Consider the following 23,048-nt stretch of genomic DNA (forward strand, 5'->3'; position numbering starts at 1 on the left):
CCTAAATTGGTTTAATGAACACCATCTAATCACTCACCAGAGAGAGGGTCAGTTTGCTGCCCGCACTGCGCAGCACCTTCTCTAGATTGCTCATGTGCAAATCCTCCCAGAAGATCCTCCAGAGCTGAGCAGCCAGCTCCTTCTCCAACTTCAGCTTCCTGTGTGAGACAAAGAGAAAAAGATTAAGAAATGAAGTACAAAATCCATAAAAGTGGAAGTGATGAGACAAGATCAAAATTTGATGGAACCTTCTAAAGAAGTGTCTGCACAGAGCCAATATCCCTCACCTAATCCCACATTGCACTCACCTATATATGAAGACGGTGACAGTAAAGATGATGACAAGGATAAAGAACACGACAATTGACACCATCTGGTGCATTGTGATGGTCCCTGAAAAAACAAGTGTGTGAGAAAAACTTTCCTTAATGAATGAAATTGAACACTAAAGAATGGAGAAGTGAAATTTGCACATTGCAGCTAAAAATACACGAAAACCTGTGATGATGCATGCTAAGGTGGAAAAGAAAAGAAATGAATGCTGACAATGTAGTGAAGAGACTGTCACCATCAGTAAAGGCTGCATATAGATGGAGAAAAGTGCATTACTCACGTGCGATACACGCAAGGTTGTCATTCTTGAAACCACAGAAAGGCATGTCAGGGGGAACACTGCCTCCTGGCCAGTGGAAGGCCATGTCAGGCAGCGTCTCCATCTGTTTCTTTGTACCATTATACACAGCCACAATCTGGAAAAGAAACAACAGTAATTAACTGACAAACAGAGAGCTGATGCCATGAAGCCATGGGCATTTGATAAACGAGCATTTATCAAGACTCAATATTATATTTCTGTTATAAACATAACAAATGGCTCTACAGTAAGTACTGATGTTTTAAGTGTCTATTTTACATATTAAATAATCTATGCTACATGAATTTGTCTTACTTTCAGCATTGGCTAAAAATGCCTTTTACATTTAAAAGTAAACAGTTACTTTTTCTGAATTACTCAATTACGTTTTGATAACTATGAATCTTAGTCTATAAATCTGTAACTTATGAGGTGTTTTGCTTTAGATCTAGCATCCCAGAGACAATAGTTAAACAAATAGCTAAACAGCTAGTCAAGACTAGGACATGCAAATGCGAAAACACAATGCAAGATGCTGCATTCTGGTTCTCTGAAGGGAGAGATGTATGAATATATCTGCATGTTAAAGTGCAATTCTGATATGTTGCCTAAATAATGGCCTTGTGTCCCCTACATGTGGAAGGAGGTCATCTAACGTGAACCTCATATGGTTAATTTCCTATGTGTACAAACTTAACAAAGCATAAGTTCACACTAATATTGAATTTCAGTATTTTTGTGACCATTGAAAAAGAAATGGGACAGGATTCCTCTGCTTGAAATCAGGAAAATATGAATAGAATCCAAAAAAAAAGAAAAAAGTTTACGTCTAACCAAAATAGCAGCACTGACACACTGTAAAACATGATATCCCCATTAATTTATTTCTTCTCTTTAACTCCAGTTGTCATGACAAGATTTAAATATTGAACAAATATTGAACAAATATTGAATAATATTGAATAAGTTTTCAAAAATTAAATTTAAAGTAATCCATCATCTTGACTTTGAATCATCGTCTTGACTTGACTTTGAGTTGAAACAAAGGTTATCTTCAAGTTGAGTTTACTCATGTTTTTAAAGCAGCAGGTGAACTTCAAGTGTCTTACAGTGCGTTATAATTCAAATGTCTTACAGTGCATTAACCAGAAAATTACACTTGTGGCTTCATTACACTGGCAATGAAATAGTGTCCTAATCATTTTTGTCTCTTTCTATTATATTACATCTTACATCATTTGCAATATGAGAGGACTAAATATGTAATGCAATGCTGGATTACCTCAATAATCTATCCAACACTTTCTCAGTCTCTCTCTCTCTCTCTCTCTCTCTCTCTCTCACACACACACACACACACACAAAGAGAGAGAGAGAGAAAGAGAGAGAGAGAGAGCGCACACCGTGCCCCTCCACACACGCGTGAGTGCACCAAGAGATAACAACCTGTAATTAACCTTCTAACTGGTCGACATGGGAGAGACAACTGGATTGTCGGATTGAATGCAGTGAGGTAATTACCTTGTATTTGGATAATGACAGTTCCCTCCTGAGAATTCATTTTCACTGTGTTTCTGAGAAATAGCAGCTACCTGTGTGAATGTGCTAGATAAAATAACATCTACCTAAGAGACCTGGTGTGTGTGTGTGTGTGTGTGTGTGTGTGTGTATGTGTGTGTGTGTGTGTGTGGGACGAGACCCTACCTCAAAGATGCTGGTGTTGGTGTCAGTCATATCCCATAAAGCAAAGTCAGTCTCTCTATCTCCTTTATCATCTATCTGCACAAGTCCGGTCACACCTGCAGACCACAGAGTTTAAGGACAGTTATTAGCTTATAACATCTAGATATGCACTTATACAGCTCAGAATTGAACTGATTTTGAGCGCTGGCTTGTTGTGATTCACATTTGATATTTGTTTGCCTCAGAGTAAAGCCAGTGGCAAGCTCTGTATTGGGTTGCATTACTGAAATGTATAAAATGACTTTTTATATTTGTTTTAATAGATTGTACACAATTTGCGATGTCACAAATTATGTTCAATGGCCCTGGACCACTGAGCATCTAATGAACAAATTAACCTAAATATTTTAGCCACAAACCTGTGTGCTGAGCTAGCTAGATAAATAACTTATAGCTAACTTACTGATAGCTAATATCAGTGATAAAATTCTTATGATTGTTACTGTATATTTTGACAGGCTTAACTACACTTGAATACTGAAATTCTACTCATATCTACCTGTGAGAAATGTGAACTACTTTACAAGCAGTTAACTAGTCAGCTAACTATGAGGGGTAGTATAAGACACGTGAGACATGTATATTTATAGATCTTATTAAACCATAAGAAATTTTTAGCAGTTTTTAGGTGAATAAAATGTATTATCGTACAGAAATAATTTTGTTCATCATTTCATAAATTTTTGGTTTATCAGGTAAGACCCTTGAAATACAAAATCTCTCTTTAGTAGTGAACTAGCCATAACAGCGGGATCAGGACAGACATTCTCAAATGCAAAAATAAAATTACAATTGCTCAGAGCTAAAAGAAACAATTACATACAGTAAAAGTGATTACTATCAAATAACTATTTTATATTTTTATGTTTAAGTTCATAGAGATTAAGATTTCAATTACTACAAAAAACATAGTAATTGAATTATATTTTATTTTATTTTTGCACGTGTGTTTGTACATACACCAAAGTTATTAAGTATAACTACTGTATATCTGGCACCCCTGATTCCCAGCTCACTGGTTCCTGTCCCCTACCCCCTCCTTGCGTGATCTCTGCCTGCTGCGGGTGAAACACTGGGCCACGTGAAGAGGCCATGGGGCAGAGTTCTCATTTCCTGCTCGAATGGCCTCGGCACTATTAAGGTGTGAGAGGAGCAGTCAGAAGATAGACACTCAGGGGAACCCAGCACTGACATTTAAACAGATATGAAGAGCTTAGCCATTATCAGCTTGCAAATGTCAAAGCCATAGAGGAAACGAAAAAAGAGACTGACAGAAAGAAGGAGAGCAAGAACGAATAAGAGACACAGGCACTTGAACAAGGTAGAGGAGATGTGAACTGTGATACTCTTATTAGGAGCTATGTGCACAATTGCACTCACTCTCTCACACATCGTTTTCTTGTGAATGGTGAGCACTGCATGTAGCACAATATGAAATGGATGTTGAGTGAAAAAAGAAGGGATAATAGTAGAAGGGGACACTAATTGTTAACAAAGGGCACTATTGTTGTGTCTCTGCAAGCATAATTTGCTGGTTAATCCTGGTACTAAAAGCAGTGTGACATTCAAAATCCATTGGTGCAGTCATTTCTAAACCCATCTTGGTAGGAAAAAGACCCCCTTTTAGCACAGACACAAGGGTAAAATGGTGGCTTCCTGATTACCTTACTCCAAGTACTGAAGTACACAAAACATGATTTGTGTGAATTGTGTCATTCTGATCATATCATTTTCTTGTTTATATCATTCAATCTCTGCAATAGCCTGCATTAGATATCTCTGTAAGAATAATTAAAAAAAAAAAAAAAGCAGCCTACAGTTGAGACAGGATACAACAGAGCAGTTGAAGGTGACATCTTGCTTAGGGACTTGACTGTAAGAGCTTGGCACTACTACGATTTGAACTCACAACAATCGGCACAGTAGCCCAAAGCTTTAACCACTGGGTTACCACCAGGACAGTGGACTGCTGGAATTGAAAATACAAAAGCGTGCTCTTGAATCCAACGGTCAATCCAGCGAATAAGAGAAGATATGTCTAAGGAAATATATTTGCTGTATATTTGCTGTATCAGCTAGCTAGGTATTCTACTAATAAAAATCACTATGCAAGGCTCCCGAATGGCATAACAGAAAGTGTTTTAACAATTGTAATTTAACAACTGTATTTTAACAATTAAAAAAAATTTCCTTGAAGCTTTGTCTGATGTTTTTTATGAGACATTTGTAGCCTATTTGATGTCAGCATTTGTGTTTGAGGAAAATCCTGTACTAGCTATGTCTCATCTCTGCAGTTTGCACTAATAATCATCTTGGAATTAATGTTTTTCACTGAAATAGGGTGTAGGCGAAGGCAGCAATCAAAAAATTACAGCTGATGACAGAAATAGCACTCAGACATAACACGGAAGTGAGACGCTGATGCTAACTAAGAGGGTGTGTGGCATGCCTTTCCATTTGTAACCTTTCACAGTGAATGATGTGCTGGATTAGTCATCCTGCTGATGGTGAATGACATACACACAGGTTAGTGGATCATTTTAAAGATCAACAGCTGTTTCAATGTCTGCAGCTGACAGAACAAACATTGGCATATGACAGCACACACACACACGCACACACAAAATTTATTTATATCCACTCAGCAAAGTAGTAATACAGGACATAAATAATAGAGATGCAGAATACAGAAAAATACATCATCCTACAGTTAAAACATGGACTGTATCATGATTATCAAGTGCATGGCCACTCTCTGGGCTCTGTTAGTCGTAGCTCACTGAACACTGAAGCCCTTATGAAACCCATCTCATTAGTTGTTCACAGACACATCATCACATCAAAATCCAGACCAATGTTGATCGAATGATGTCATACCTGTTTTCAATTCTCAGTGGTCTGATGTCCAACAGTGCACTCTCTAACTCACTAAATGATTCCTTACAAAAGTAATCAGAAATTTGTTGGTTGGTTTTACATAGCAGTAGTTCTCAAAGTGGGGTCCAGGCACCTCCATGGACCTCCACAGTTTGATGTAATACACAATATGTCACACTGTTTTGGGCTCTTTATACACAAAAAATCATAAAATGCCATATGAGGCCAATATTAAACACATAACTGTGACGTCATTAATTAATTAATAATATTGTCCATTTAAAGTCCATGAAAAGTTAAGATGAGTGCTCGATCAGCTTATCCTCTCTACCATGGCAATTTTCTTTATAGGAGAGTACAGCAAATGACATTCACAAAATAAAATAGCCTACATCATTGCAAAATAAAATAGCCTACATCCCATACAGACATTACCAGTTCGTGACCTTAATTTAGTATTTTGTGGCTCCATTAAATTGCATGCACCACCTTTCAGGACCCTCTCGTAGCACAGATGCAGGAATAAAGATGGTATTTTTCTGATCGCAGTGCTGTAAGTCCAGTCATTTTTCCAAACTAGTTTCGTAGATGTTTACTATTATGTCCACCATTACAATATAAATAAACAACTTAATCCAAATGGTAAATAAATACAACATAATTAAATATTTTATCTGTAACAATATACCAATAGGCCAATTTACTGAGTTACACCTTCTTTAAGTTCCTCATAATGTTCAACCAACTTTAAGATGATTTTAAGAAGCTTTCTCATGCAGCAAATGTGGTTGAAATTCATTCAGATAAATTAAAAATACATTCTGTTACTAAAACAACCAATTTAGTGTATAATCATCAGCGTTATCAGTATTAGTTGGTATACAAATAGTATACTAGTTAGTATACAAATAGCATTCTCACTGAAAAGCATTTCCACTTTCTTGCTTCTTGATGCTGTGCGTTTTGGCTAACTCTTAAAAATGATATCAGAATCATCCAATAACTCTACATATGCCTACATATTTGAACGTGTAAAAAAAAAAAAACTGTGCAATTGTTTTTTGGTTTTTTTTCTGTTGGAGTGGGTATGAAGCCTAGTTATCTAGATAAAGCTTGCGGGCACAGGGCTTTAATTCTCCTGTGATATGTAACAATTTGTTAAAAACAGACATGGAAGATATTGCATTTTATGAAACTCGTCTTTCAACTCTTTAAACACCAAGTGCTTGTAATGCCATCAAATATAATTAGTATATAGTGGCTTATTGGTGCATTCAGTTCCTCTGATATGTGAAATTTTGGTGTTTAGCATGATTTTAGCACGAATGTTTTATATTTTATAGGGATTATAGAGGGATTTTATTGTGATTATATAGCATATTAAGGGGAAAATATACTATTTAATACCTTTCTATTGGCATGACCTGATGTCTGCATATTTAACCCACTGCATAGTTTTTTACTGTGATTTTTGGACCATAGGCATTCAAAATTTTAACACACTGTAAAAGATCACTGTCAATTTTACAGGGTTTAACAGGGTTGCCAGTAAAATACTGTAGAAATTTACAATAAACAACAATAAATATATTTATAGTAAAGTATTGTAATATCTTATAGAGTAAAAAAACCATATAATTCAGTACAGTTGCTCATTTGGCTGACAAAGGAGCTCAAGGTTAAGGGTCTTACAAGGACCCAACCAAAGCAGTTTGGTGGTAGCAGGACTTGAACACATGATCCTATAATCTGCAACGCAAAGCCTTAATAAGTGAACTACTGCAACTAGCTCACCCAGCTTCTACCGATTCAACCACTTCCACCACTGAATTTACTCGCACTAAAAGAATGCATTTAATCGATGCAACCTAGCTGTGTTAGTTGTGGTAGCTCAGTGAGCAAGACCCTTAACCTTCAGCTCTGTTGTATCCTGCATCAACTATAAGCTGCTCTTGTAAAAAAAAAAAAAAAACCTGTTGCCAGTAAATTACTGCAAAATTTACAGTCAATTTTTTATAGTGCATGTACTGCGACATCAGCATAGGACCATATTCAGATTCAGCAACTTAAGTCCAAAAGTTACATCAATATTTACACCGGAAAGGTTAAGCGTATTCAGAGATGGGCTAAGCACCTGCTCTAGTTCATGTCTCTGAAGTTACCATATTTTTCTTAAATAGAAAATAAAGAAACTGGATTTTTCAAAAGCATCTAGACCACCTCTTTTAAACATAAGCATTTTCCTTTAAGCCATGTAAAAATGTAAAAATAAAGATTAATTTGATAATAAAGTATTAAGAAGATGGCAGGCATTGAAATAAACATTGAACATGAGTCTAGTATGCCAATATATTGCGGCATGAATAGTCCAAGTTGTACTTATCCCTGAAAATTTGGTTTAATTTACCAATATTCATAATCTAATTGATGAAATCATAATGTATGTGCATGATGTAGGCTATTTTATCATATTTTTAATTTGCTATTTTGAGTTGTTGAATTAAAAAAGTAATGACAATTTAGTGTGCTCTCCTATACAGAAAATGTGTTTGAACATTTGAAGGTTAAGCTGACCAAGCACTCATCTGCTACACTTATGGCTTACTTTAATTTAATTCATAAGTTTATCCATAAAAAAACTGATAAAAGATTCAGTCCTCAGGATAAGCAATGTTTCTGATTAAGATGTGGTCTCCTCCAATCTCTTTTTTGTGCATTTTAAACTGAGGATCATGTTTATGTATTTTCTATTGGTCTGAAAAATGACAAATAATTTTTTTGAATGTATTTACAACATGAATTTCAGTGTGACAAATTGTGAGGCACTGGTGCTGGACTTAACACTTGCTTCCACTCTGTATACGGCCCATAAAATATAGTGACAGGGAAGACAGAAATATACTGGCTGTAAGTTCTGCCAGCCAGCTGATTATTCCTACCACTAAAAATGTATAAAAAATTTGAATGAATTTGAAGACCAGCTCATGACAAAATGCCCAATCACACCTCTTACTTATACATTCATTTAAACCCAACTGCTGTTTAAATCTGCTCTGCTTTGTACTATGTTACAGCCAATGGTCACAAAGATAGCAAACACACTCAATGTGCTTATCTTTTGAAAATAGAGTGCTCAGTTTTACTCTGTTGTTTTTTTGATATGCATAAACACCATGGCTACCAGGAACATTTAGTGTGCACAAAAATCACATTTACATATTGTTATCACCTGCAACATGGCCATTTTTTGTGTTCGCAAGTTATCCCATTACATATGCAAATAAGCACTTGGTATTAGTAAAATACTAAATCATGGCCTCTATTTCACCATCTAATTCACCTTTTAACAATCTGGCAAACATACAGAGTTCTGCTGTTCTGCGCTGTGACCTGCATGGTTATCTGGTGAAATACTGAGCCTCATTCAAAGCACAGATGAGAAAAAGAAACAATAAGCAGCAATAAAGCTATCTATTTCATCTCTTCTGTATGTAAAACACAGAAGGTGTAATTTCCCCTCTGTGTTTAATAAGAACATGTCTGAATAGAAAGCCAAGCACAGATATACAGCTCTGATGGTGATATATGGATCTGATTACTGTTATCTAAATTACTTGGCTTGACTTTTGCAACAAGAGAAAAGGGAATGAAAGGAAAGATAAAGGTGATGTGTCGGTTGCCACACAGTGGCCAAAAACAAAAACCTTGGTGTCTTTAGCTTTGTTGTATTGTTGTGTCTTTCCATGAGAAGAATTATGTGTGGAAATGGCAGATCTCCCATAGAGTGTAATTGTTAGACATAAAATTTCACTATAGTACTGTAACAATATCTGTTAATACTGTATATTAGGCAGTATGTAAAATACTTCCTTCATTTGAGGACTTTTCCATAATTCCTTAATACCTATAGTACAACTAGAACACTAGTGCTAGAGCTCAGCTGAAGCTCTAGAGCTCTATGAAAAGACAAACTAAAAAGATAAAAAAAAAAAGTGATGGTGAAATTAAATTGTTACAGCAGCATGATAGTAAGATTATGATGTAAGAATATAATTTATTAGAATGTACATATAAATATATCAGTAGTAGTGTCAATGTGACAAGAATACAAAAAGAATGGTAGCAGCATGATATGTAGTGTAGTAACAGATGCATGGACAGAGATAAGTAGGGAAGCTGACAGAAAGCAATGTTTCAAGGAGACAGTGTCACGGCTGAGACACACCGACTAAACTGATTAGAGCCACTGCCAGTGGAGATATTCATGCATTAGGCATTAATAATGCATGAATCATTGATCTCTTCACTAAAAAGATTAAGAACTAAATATCTAATATGCTCTGTAATGTCCTTCAATCAATATTACAAAAATATTGTAAATATGGAAATACAGTGAATTTAAGTAGATTTTATACAAAACAATAATGCTTTTCACCTGTGTGTGTACAGAAATTACTTTTTAAGAAGCATCTGTGCAATTCGATATGTGCCTTCTAAAAATAAAAATCTTGTCCACGGTGGGGAAGAAACATCTTGTGCGTTTTCTTTTCATTCTGCATTAACTCCAACAGGTTGATGGTCTTCTTAGTCTCTGACCTAATGAACTAGCATGAGGATATGGTTTTTTGATATCTTAAGGAGGTACATTATGCATAATTACCTTTCTAACTAACTTTGATCAGAAAAGTACAATAAAAAAATTGGCAAAACCTCATAAAGACAAATAATATATATGAACTGCAGATGACACAGAGCAGGTTTGTGTGGGGAATGCCATTGATCAGAAGACTGGTAAGCTGACAGCATGTAGCAGGTGCAAAATACCCACACAATAATTCATTAAGCTCTGTGGGTAGATCACAACTTGGAACACAAAACAGAATCAATCAAAGAAGAAATCCATTCAGAAAGAATCTAAAAGGTATCTGGTGTGTGAATGGTATTTTATAGCCTCAAAATAAGCTAAAACAAGCTCATGACATATGTGATATGTAATAATGAGAGAGGTAAGAGAGTCACAAGGAGGGAGAGAGTGGATTGGGGCACTAGAAAAATAGCTTTGAAGCCTGACAGTTCTGATATATGTCATGCAATTTGCTCAAGAGAAGTATTTAGCTGACTGGGTTATCTCACATATCACAAACAAATTAGATACATGTGATTCTCAGTATGATCGCTGATGCTTTGAATTTTATAACTAGTGAAATCCTACTGGCGGAAAGTAAAAAAAAAAAAAAAAAAAAAATAGACCATTTGTGTACAAATGCATAAACCAGAATAAGTGGCACTAAATTTAACACAAACATCAGAAGGTTCCAAAATACCAAAAGCTATTATTATTATTATTATTATTATTATTATTATTATTATTATGACTACTACTATTTACTAGATACTTTTCCCAGACAAACCTAAGCTAATTCTGGACTAAGGGTAAAACTGACACTGTGTGTTCTAACAGTTTTCAGCATGAATCATGCATTTATCATGGAGTGGCTCACCATAGTATGTTCGGTTCCACATCCTTTTTGTGACACTTTCTCTTGACAGTTGGCTCTGACTATCTGCTAAACTCTCATTGAGTGCATGAGCATACAGCATTAGGCCATCATAGAATCCTCCAGATATTATGTTCATCTGCAAAATAAATTCATAAATCAATGTCATACATCTCAAAAACCAAATTATAAAATATATGAAAACAGTGTGCTCATTATACCATAATAAACTATTCTTAATAAAAATAAAAAATAAATAAATAAATTGAACCCTTTTATACAGCATATAGAAATAAATTTAGAAAAAAAAAACACATTAGGTCCTGATTGTCAAAACCCATCCTATTACAAAGGAAAAGTCAAAGAAATCTTAGTGTACTCAAGCTCACAATATATTCACTGGGTGCAAGTTGGGACAGTCACTCACACCTAGGGGTAATTTAGCATAGCCAAGCTGCCATTTTTGCATGTTTTCGGACAGTGTGAGGAAACTGAAAGACCCAGAGGAAACCCATGCAAGCATGTGGAGAACATGCAAAAATTTACACAACAGTAATCTGATCTCATGATTGAACCATGGACCCAGGAGCTGTGAGGCTTTCAAAACAATACAGATATTATATTAACAGAGAATTTTATAATTGAACATGTTCAAACAGACAAATGTCCTTTCATTTTAATCAGCTGGCGGGTCACTGCCCAGAACTTTGTGTGCTTTGGGAAGCACCATAAAGGAGTTTATTGGGTAAAGAAATTCTCACCCCCAGTAGAGTACAGCATCAGGATTTGAGCAATTCCTGTCTTGAATAAAGTATCAGCACTAGTTATCAGTGCTGTTTGTTATTGTCTCATGGGATGCACTATCTGAATGTATTCTGAACCCTTGTGATCACTTTCATACGCAGCCTCCACTGCACTTTGAAAGAAATCCTCATGGTCCGGAACAAAAGAAAGTAGAACAGAAGCTTACATGTGTAACAGAGGTTCCACAACTGAGTGAATGACCGCTAGGGCCACCACCATTTCGGGGATTGAGAATAGCCAGAGGACAAGCATGACATATCAAAGACCTTTTATGGGCTGCACACGTAAGGTCATGATCATGAGGTGACCTGTTTGCTATTGGTACTAGGCACTGAAATGAGGTGGCCTGGCAGTCCTCCATTCAGTCAAAGAGCCAAGTCAAAGAGCATCCCATTCTATCATATCCAAGTAACCATTCGTAACCTTCTGTTTTTGTGTGTATTGTTGTTCACTATGGCAAGTTCAGATCTTAAACAGACTGCCAGAAGAGTTAAACTGAAACTAAACCTTGCCACATATGAATATTTGTATGTACAGTTTGAATAAAAAAACCTTTTCACAGTCTGTATTTAAATCCTCTTGGCATTGGCAGTGTGAACACCCAGCAAATATCTCAAAGAAACACTGCCACATGCATTTAACTCCTTAATACTGTATATGAAAGGAAAAGCCAAAACTCTAGCCAAAAGATGACCTGTCAGCTTCACTCATAACTCATAAAGATATTTTGTTGTGTATTACATGTATATTATTTTAATTAACTGAACTAAATATCAGCAGTGAACTCAATCAAATATGCATCCAATCAAAACATAAGCTCATGGAAAACTTTCTGATCACTGAGTCCAAGTGTGCCTAAAAAAAATCTAAATGCCCTATAAAAAGTGTGCAACCAAGACCTCTGTCTTGCTCTCTCTTTCCGACCTGCCGACACACAAAACATTCCCACTGACAGCTAAAGCTAAAGGCTAAACTCTCAGGGCATGGGGTTAGTTAGACAATCTTATGACAAAAGCACAGATGGTGTGAGGAGTGACATTACTTTAACAAGAGTATTGAATATTTATGTATACATATGTAGATATGTATAGCTTTTATCTTTGTGTTCTGCATATTCATACATTTTTAAGAGAAAATTAAGTAAAACCATTTGAACTTAGTCACATAAATGACGTATATGATAAATAGAATTATAAGTCATTTTAAAGGTCACGGCCATTCTCATATTTGTCAGCATGATGAGTCATGCTGGGTTACACTCACTCTCACTCACTCACTTTCAGTAAGCACTTAATTCTGGTCAGAGTCGTGGAGGATCCGGAGTTTATCCTCAGAACACTTGGCAGGAGGCAGGAATACACCTAGGACGGGACAATAGTACGATACATCCCAAGGCACCATGCACACACATGATCACACACTCATTCACACCTAGGGGAAATTTAGCATAGCCAATCCACCTACTGGCACGTTTTTGGGAGAAAACTGGAAACCCGGACGAAACCCACAGAGACACAAGACTCAAATTCTATCATATCCAAATCCCAATAGCTGATGTAACCTACCAGAGAGTCCTCCACTGTGAAGTTGAACATCTTCTTAGCATTTGCTTTCAGATCAGTGACAAAGTCTTTATACTCTGGATTCTGTGGCTCTCTGTATGTCAGGATTTTCACACTCTGAAAAAGAAACAGTAGAGACCCTGATAAAACACTGTCACATGTAAGAACTAAACACTGTTCGGTCATGTCTATAATTTTCAGAAAGGATGTCACGGACAATGTCAATCATGTTTTCATTCTTAATACATCTTTTGTAAGCACTTGGATGCCAGGAATTCAGCAGAAGAGTGAACACACTACAGCAGTACAGGAAGGCAGGGAATATTAATCTTACACAACGTCTAGTGTGGGAGACACAAGAGTTGATGAATGACTGTAAAATAAACCTACATCACAAAATGAAAATATTAGGGAGCCTCCTGTGCCACTTTGCCACTTCTTCCCCAGAACTCCTCCACTGTAAAAACAGAAGCGCTCAAGCAGAATCTATTGCTGAAACTGCTGATATTAGACCTCAGCCCACAACCCTTTCTTGGACCTCACATAGACTAGGAACTAAAGGATGAGGAGCCAAGTGTGATTAACATTGATTAACATTTTACTCCAAATATGCCAACAAGCAAGCCAGTCTTCCTTAAGACTTGATATATTAAAGAAAGTCAAGTGTTCGCACTAATAGCTGTTCTGTGCCTCTTGTGGGAAAAAAGGAAACACTGTAACTGGCACTGGTCAGTCGCACATGCAGCATCCGGGGGCGAAGCAGCAGAGGAAGATTGCCTGGATGCTGATATAGTCCCCAAAGAACACGCACAATGAGAATGGGCACAATGCATAATGAAAAAAGGCCATATGACCAAGTAACTTCAATCACATGGCAAATACAGCATGAAACATCATTTGTGCTTTTCATTATCCATTCATTAACCCTGAGAGGAAAATAATAACACAGCTGAGGGGAAATGTTCTGGACCAAGCGCAACAAACAATGTTGAAAACAAAATAAAAACTGACAGGATTACTGTGATGAGTATTTATTTAGGCGCAGATAAAATTCCTGCAAAGCACAAAGACATTATTTATTCAAACAGAGTTTTATATTTTACAAAGTTTCTGTCTGTATGGCTCTTGTATTTTTGTTGTCACTGATTGTCCAATGTTTGAGAGCAAGTTCTTTGCTGATTTGCACATAATTACAGTACTGCAAATCCCTGATGCTGAACCTGTTGATTTTTTCTCCTTGCACTCTAAAATAAATTTTGATTCAATGCAGGCACATTGTATCTCTCCTATGAAGTCTCTCCTCAAGCTTACCTGGTATGCTTCTTTTGCTAGGTCATCGTCAGCGTCTCCTCTGGCCCAAGGCCGGGCAGGTTGTGACACCACGGTGCGTCCAAAGATATCAATGTAGATGAAGACAAACTCCTCCTGAGGAAGATTCGCCTTTCGGAAGTTCACCATTAGCTGCCGAAAGATATCCGGAGCACAGCATGCAAACACCACTACACAAAAAAAAGAGAAAAGGCAAAAAAGGGAGAATACAGGTTCATTAACACAAAATATAGACAGCAAATTTTGTGACCCCCAATTCTGTATATGGCAGACATAATATCCTAAGCTTTACTTGTTTCCATCACTAGTCTAAATATAGATGGTACCCATTAGGCCCAATTTCCTAGCACTGACTGGCTGTTCAATAGACTAATGAGATTACCTCAGCATACAGCAAGAGCAAAATGTCATCTTAACACTATTAGGTAGGAATTTGTGGTCTGTGTGTCTGCATGCATATGTGTGCATGCCCAAAAGTAACTAACTTTGTCAGTCAAAGAAAAAAGCACTTTTGATGATTAGCTCGTCATGTATTTCACATTATACTGCTGATCTATTAACATGCTCTATTAACACAGAAATGCTTAAAGCAATGAAAGCAGAAGACCAGCAGTGCAAATACAGTACTGTGCAAAAGTCTTAGGTACCCTATTTTTTTTTTAGTACAAACTTTGTTATAGATTTTTATTTTATGATTTCTACATTATTGATTCAGTACAAAAACCTTTTACATTTCCAAACATTAGTTTTCCAGCCCAAAATTAAATGTTACAGAAAAATGTTTGTACGTCAGTAAAGAAAGCAGCATATTACATAAGAGACACTTTTCAGCCAAAAAAAACATAATGAAGGCTGCTGGGTTTCGCTGCAAAAATAAGAAGCAAGTGTGACAAAGTCTCCAGAAGAACTGTGTCTGGTTCTGCAAGATGCTCAGTAAAACTTACAGCTCATTTCCTTATAAAACTGCACACATTGTATCTGAGACTACTATTTTTTTTTTTTAAGCGAAGGATCATCACAGTGTATTGACTTTGTTTCATTTGTTACTGTTTACTGATCTTTATAGTATTTTTTAAATGTAGAAACATTTAATTTAATTATTTTTGAAGGCATCTTTACTCTACAGCATTTCTTTGCATGTGCCTAAGACTTTTGCACAGTACTGTATATCACACACACACTCACACACACACATAGGGGGAGAGTGAAAATGTCCTGGTCTGCAGTATCTAAGTCTGTGTAATACCATAAAAGGACAAAACTAATAAAAAAAGACAATCATACAGGTACATATAGTGGTATCTATAAAAGGCTTCATTAAAGTTGCATGAACAAGAGACTGTGATTCCCAACTAGGACAATCATTTCAAGTTTGGAAGCAGGGTCATTTCTGTACATCTGCATATAAGTGCTACATAAGTAACACAGGACTGCCCTCTGCAAAGTCAGTGAAGCTGCCAAATCCACAATGTCATGCCTTCAAGGTCATACATGCTTCAGGATCATATATTCGGTGACAAAACAGAGCATCTTTTTCACTTGAACAGAAAAACAGAAGATAGAAGATATGTTCTGAAGTCCCATGCATTTTTAAGCACACTCAGAGAGAGCAGGATACTGTTTGGCCATAAAATGGTTTTAAAATACACTGACAGCGATTTTTCATTGAAATTCTGTGATGGTACTACTAGAGTAGGCACTTATTTGAAAGGTTGTTTTCATACCAGTGTCAGTCTTTGACTCCTTTTTAGCAGTTATAAGCAATATTTGATTAGAGGTCACACCATTAGAGGTCATAAAGCACTTTAAGATCCCTTTGTGCCTAAATTATGAGTACAGAGAAATGTTTATATTTAAACAGCACAAAAATGATTTCTACATTAATCATTCATAGAGGTCTAGGCAGCTCCTAGATTTTCAGATATAGTCTGCTTTTTAATTTAATTAAATAAATATGGAAAAAAGAGAGCCTAATAAAAATTACTTTGTGTGTTTCAGGAGAGCTGCACCACTATGCACCACAGCTGAGAGTAGACTGAAGGCCAAAGACACAGGCAGATGTACACAAAGCACCTGCAAACAATAAAACTGACACTATGATCTATGGCACCTGGGCTGCAGCTGTCGAATCACAAGGAAATACAGAGATACTGTATGTGTGAGCAGAATATATAACATTATAAAGGTTGGGTGTTAGGGAAAGGTTAGGTGTGCTACACACATGAATCTCAAAATGTTATCTGTTTTTTAAACAACTGGATTGTGTTCATAAAATAAATCTGCAATTCTGGAATTTCTCTCTCTCTCTCTCTCTCTCTCTCTCTCACGCTCTCTCTTTTTTTTAAACAGTTAAAGGGGTCCCTGGTTGAAAACATTTGAGAAGTGGTAGATAACACACACACTCACACACACACGACAAAAACATTGACAGTCGGCAAAATGGTCTGAAACAGATTGATAAGACATACATTATGTTCATTTTATACCTAATTAAAAGCAATGAGTAATAGCAAAGTAATCTGTGCGAGGGGCAAGTTCAACCTCTTTCCTCTAAATGCAGTCATCTATCAAAGATTTCCTGGAAACTAAGAGTCCATTAGAGTACTAAAGCTCTTACAAACCAAAGTAAAAAGCACACAGCCAACAGCGTGCAGTTCTCAAAGCTTTCACCAACAGGCGAATAATAAAAACATGACATAAAGGAGCAAATGGCAGGCGTGTTAGCAGCAGATAGACAAGAGCACAGTCATGAATGCATATGTTATCAAAACATGATCAGAACATACAGTCCTGCTCCCAGTTATTAGACATTGTCACTGTGATCTGATCTGATCTGTAGTTTGCAGATAGTTTGGATATGTTTGAATAAACAGCAGGGATAAGTTTAAATATTCATTGGAACGTGAATAATAATTTCTCACTGTATTCCAGTGTTAGATTCAACTACACAGTGGAGACATACAACTGCCTGAACTGGACTCTGGGTAATCAATACTCTGTGGACTGGAGATAGAGAAAATGAGTGGGAAATAGATAGCGGATAGCAGATAGATAGAGGATAGCGGGTCCTTGCAGTTATACAGAAATAGCTGTAGCAGAAGCACAGCTGCAATGAAAGTGTCAAATTACATATCTCTAAATACAACTGCTACTGCTGTGACTTTCCATATTAGAAACATACCAGTATTCACTTCATTAAGAACCAGTATTGAAGTTTTCTTCCTTTAAATATATTGATATTAAAAGCAGAAATTTCATTTTTATTTAAAACAAGTCAAACGCAATGCCAACAGTGTTGACCGGGATGCCCCACCACCACCAAGTCTACTCCTTCTTGTTACTTATTTGAATGTCAGAAATATCTTTAAAATATACTTCAAATATGACGGAAACTATTCAAGAAAATTTCAGACCTTGCTGTGACCTTCACCCTGTTTGAATCAATTCCAAAATCTAATCATTTCATCTCCTGGTTACAGTGATCATTTCATATAAATCCTACAAACATTCAATAACTCGTTCTAGAGATATTGGTTTAATGAGAATCTTGGACAGATACACAGAGACACTGACGGATGGACGGACAGGTGGACCAATGGAAAAATTGTAGACAGCGATGAAAATGGGTCTTGAGTTCCTATGCCCATGAAGATGTAAGCAACATCTTTGGATGACAAACATGAAGGAGACAAACTCTTGAAGACATTTGACCCTGCTGTGTCCTTGACACTGTCTGGATCAATTTTGAAATCTAATTAGTTCATCTGCTGGTTACAATGACAATTCCATATAAATCCTACAAACATTCAACCACTCGTTCTTGAGGTATTGTGCAAACAAGAATCTCAGATGGATGGACAGAGGGACAACCCAAAAACATAACGTATCTCCCACTCATTTGCGGAGGCAAAAAAGAATATTTATTATGCAGAGAGGTCTCATTAGGCATGAACACAGCCTTGATACGTTGTAAAGTCAGAAAGAAAGCTTTGAATATTCATTGGGATTCTTTATACAAACTGCTACTCTTACATCCATCTGCCTCATGACATTTTCCTTGCCTCATGCTTCATGCCCATTTATAGGGCAGTATTTTCCTCCTAAGGAAAAGTGGATATTAGACAATCATACAACCTCCAAGTGACACATTACCTGTCCCAACATCAATTATTTCTCATACTCTCACACTCCAGCTTGCACACATGCACCTCTTTGACCAGACACAGCTCACTGACTTCTCCAATGACCGTGTAACTACCCAAGTGTACCAGAGTCTGAGTACTGCTACATCTTCATCTCCCCACTTTATTTGGGAGGGGATGTATTCAGTTTAGTTAGTTTAATTTCTCCATGTCAATGAAAATTTTTCAGTGACTTGAGTCATTTAAGTCCATTCACTTAAATGATTTGCCCAAATGTGCAGCTTTATTATGCCAGCGTCTGATGCTGTTTTCACACTCACATTAGCAAGTCGCTTGCTCACTTGTAGCATGTGTGTGGTGTGTAGTGTGTCTTGACTGCTATGTTGTCACTTGTGGCACTGTCCATTTATTTTAGTTTCTGTTTTCACATGGTAGTGGCCATATTGTATACACTATACTGTAATATTTATACACATGACTGTTATCTTTGTTTAAAATGATATTTAATATTTCAGTTAAACCCAGAAAGACCTTAGCTTTTTAGTACCTATGTAGGCACTAAAGTTGTGAGAGTAGAGGTATTAGGGTCCGTAGTAGTGGTTCGAGGAATTCAATGGAGCCAGTCTTTTTGATTAGCCTATTTACCGTATCATACCTTATTTGCATATCAACTCAAATGTCAATTGTCTCTGTCACCAGAAATACAGCTTCATAGTCAGCTGTCGTTTCGTTCCTTGCTAGCATAAACACAAAATAAAGCAGACAACAACCTTGAATGTAAAAATAGCTAATAATCCTTGCAATTTTTTTAAACATATTTCTATATCTGTGTTTAGAAGAAAGCTATTTCCACACTGAGCCCAACACAAACTGAAATGGTGGAAATCTCCAGCTCGGACCAAATGAGGCCGAAGGGGATTCCTTGAACTTGTCTCAACTGATCTGCTAAACAAGAGAAGAGTGAATCTCAGCCATGACTGAAAGATTTGCTGATACTAACCAGCAGACCATGAGAGGATGGTCATAATCGAACAATTTGCTTATTTAAGCACTGAGAGGAGAGAGCAATCTCGATCATGATATATGAGGGAAGTAACTGTTTCACCACCTGTTTTGTCCAGTACAGGCAGTTCTTCAGCAGATTTCCTCTCATCAGCACATTCCTTCTCTAGCAGTGACATATATGTGTAATATGCATGGCTATTCATGCACATCTACCCCCTCCTCCACCATTAATTAGAGCAACTTATGTTGTTCTTCTTTGTGTCTCCATGGTTTTCACCAGTCCAGCTTAATTTTTAACTAAGGCCAGATGGATCGGACATATGTAAGCAGAGCGCAGTGAAACATTTAGCTCAGTGCTGTGGCCAGTTTAGTTCAGCATGGGTGCTCCTCCGTCTTGAAACCATGGTGATGTCAGGGACTGAAACTACACACATAGAGAGTGGCATCTGCAGTGGCATGATTTCTAAGAAGACCAAATCAAGACATCCTCTAGAGTCTGAGGTTCTTTTGTGACAATCAGGAATGCTATCTTCAGCTGGTAGACTCATTCAAGATTTAGTGAGCACTTTCATACATACAAATAATATATAATTACTCAGCAACTATACTTTAGCCCAAGACTTTATTTAACCTTTACTTGCAGATCAAGTACAGGAAGGTCTAAATTGCCAAAGAATCTAATCTGAAATCTAATTTGTAAATACTAATGGAAACCACACTTATGGAATCCATATTTAAGTCTAAGCTTAGAACACTGCTCAGTGTTGCAATTTAAAGCTAATTTGGTGGAAACTTAAAAATGGGTAGGAGGTTCCCCTGCCGAGTGCACATCTATGGAACAAAAGACTCCTTTGCTGCAGCAGCACACAGCTGAGAGAGAATGAAGTGATTTCAAACAAGACAAACTTAAATCCGAGAAGCATGACGGGTTCTCATCAACAGTGCGTGTGTGCATAAGATGTATTGATGTTGAAGCTCCTGCTGATTCTTAGCTATTAGCAGCCCTGATGAAAGAGCTCTGCTACAAACAGGCTCAAATTGGGACCACAGCAGCAGGGTCTGTCAATCCGTGTATTCTGCATGCTCTTTAAAAAACACAGAGGCGAGAAATGAGAACATTAGACCTTTTAGGAGTACTACTGGTGTTTGTATTTGGTTTTAATGTCTAATAGGTCCCAACATTTTTATACAGGTATTTCATATGAAAACTAAAAGAGCCAAAAGATTTCAATTTAGTTGGTCTGGTTGAAGTCAGCACTCCAATTTTGAATGACAGAATTTAAATACAATCATGCATACTTAATCAGAAACATATTCATAAATTTATGTGTATATAAAAAAGAGCATTGGCCCTGTGTCCAGACATTCTTATTCACAAACAAAGCACATCTTTCTAGAACTATCTCTTCCAGATATGGCATTGTGTCACAGAATGATCACACTTTACTTAAAACCTCCGACTTAGGACTGATATAATCATGTCATAAACAAGACATGGAAACTATTCTGTCATACATTGTGACATGATTATTGTATTGTCACTTGAAATTGTGAGTTATTTTGTGGGGTTTTCAAATAATATGCTTGTAAAACAAACAAACAAAAATGTCATATTTAGCCCGACACAGACTTCTACTGCATGCACTGAAAACCTGGAAATCTCCAGCTCAACCTGAATGAGAATGAAGCGCTAAATGAGAAAAGAGCGAATCCTTCATCAAGCAAGACTGAAAGACTTGCTGATTGAAACAATGAACTATTGAATGAATGAAGAACCAATTTTGGTCATTACTGAAAAATTAGTTGATTCAGGCAAGAGGCAATCTCCATCATGACGTTTCCACTGAGGGAAGTAACTGCTTCACCACCTGGTTTTATCCAGTACAGGCAGTTCTTTTAACAGATTTCCTCTAATTAGCACATTCATTAGTGATACAGACCAATATATTTTACCAATATTGGTAATTGTATTGATACCATAATGATGCCATGACAACTTATGTCACAGAATAATTTTGCCAAGTGTACTATACTTCTATGGTTTGTGAGGCTTAGCCATGGGGCCCATGATTTTCTAATTACAATGGTGGAAATCACAACCCATCATTATTACACCTATACATAATGTCAGCTGGAATCTAATGACAATCCATAGATGGAAAGTTATATAAAAAAAATCTTTGGCTGCTATGGGGTCCATGATTTTTTTTTTAAACCCCAGTTCTAAATTAATTTGCCTGATACTATCACCATCACTGCTGATACTGTTGAAATGCAACAACAACAAATTTACGAAGGAATAATATACAGAAATTATTCATATGGTCCAGTGTGTGTGGAAATGTTTTAAAATAGTCAAAACAGCATAAGAGACACCCTTTATGATGCTATAGACTCATCAACAACCTGTCATTATAGAACTCATAACTTCTTATAAGAAATCATGTTTGTCAAGTGGCATTTCTTATGATGTCAGAGAATATTATTTCATCAAGTATTATGACAGCTGTTGATGAGTACATATTATGAAATTGATCATTTTGATAAACCATGTAATAAAATTTAGACTACTTAGAGGCACACTTACCAAAAATTAGCATGTGACAGTATGTAAGCGATTATGACATCAAACATTATGGCAACTATGGTCATAATGGCAATATACTGTAACACTTCTATACACCCGGACATAAACAGTCTTGAGACAAAGGTTAAGCAAAGTTTTATAAAATAATAAGGATAACATATCATGCAGAACAGAGAGAAGTACATGGAACATTTTGGAGCAGAAAGGCAGGGCATCTCTTGCTCTGCTCCTGCTGAAATGAACACAGTATGCACTTCTTGTGCTATATTGAGAAGTGTTTCTTGTCAGCTGAGACCTGAGGAGAAGGTCATAGCTCCCCAGGTGAGCTCAGCACAGGTGTTTATCAGGAAGTGAGGACTCAAATATATATCATCTTTAACAGCGTATTACACTGCAACCTGCCCGTCTCTTCTCCATCTCCCCTAGATCCCTCTCACACTAGTCCCCTTACCCCATACCACTTTCTTTATTAACAAGCTTCTTTATAGGAACATATAGGAAGATTATTAGATCAGATCAGATTATCTTCGTTAAAAGACATGGTTATAAATCACATGCAGACACAAGCACACAAGCAAGAGCATGCACATGTATATCAAACACTTCATTTAAGGTTCTGTTGCGTTGCTTGTGCATGTTATAGAGTAAATCACCTTTCATGAAATAATATTATGATTTACTATGGCAAGTCCATGATTTGCCTATGGTAAATTTCAAGGTACTCCTTCACTAAACTATATAATTATTATAAAAAGGGCAGATACTCAGATACCACCGTCTGAAAGGCACAGCTGAATTACATACTGAAGAGCTCTGCCTTTACAGCATAAAGTAGATAGCCATAAAAGTGGGATAAAGTTTGCAAAT

The 23,048-nt window shown here is 36.7% G+C and overlaps 1 protein-coding gene across 3 annotated transcripts in view; it reads right to left on the reverse strand.

Annotated features, from left to right (window-relative positions):
- npr1b (natriuretic peptide receptor 1b) overlaps positions 1-23,048 on the reverse strand; it is a 41,655-nt gene that overhangs the window by 12,712 nt on the left and 5,895 nt on the right. For all 3 annotated transcript variants that reach the window (XM_026940241.3, XM_026940240.3, XM_026940239.3), the window contains exons 4-10: positions 14,430-14,617; positions 13,122-13,235; positions 10,756-10,891; positions 2,339-2,433; positions 614-749; positions 309-393; positions 38-158 (exon numbers count right to left, since the gene is read on the reverse strand). In XM_026940241.3, the coding sequence (XP_026796042.1) occupies positions 38-158; positions 309-393; positions 614-749; positions 2,339-2,433; positions 10,756-10,891; positions 13,122-13,235; positions 14,430-14,617 (875 nt within the window). The remainder of the gene's footprint in view (positions 1-37; positions 159-308; positions 394-613; positions 750-2,338; positions 2,434-10,755; positions 10,892-13,121; positions 13,236-14,429; positions 14,618-23,048) is intronic.

The sequence above is a fragment of the Pangasianodon hypophthalmus genome, chromosome 1 (genome assembly GCF_027358585.1).
Source record: "Pangasianodon hypophthalmus isolate fPanHyp1 chromosome 1, fPanHyp1.pri, whole genome shotgun sequence".
In the NCBI taxonomy this organism is placed as follows: Eukaryota; Metazoa; Chordata; class Actinopteri; order Siluriformes; family Pangasiidae; genus Pangasianodon; species Pangasianodon hypophthalmus.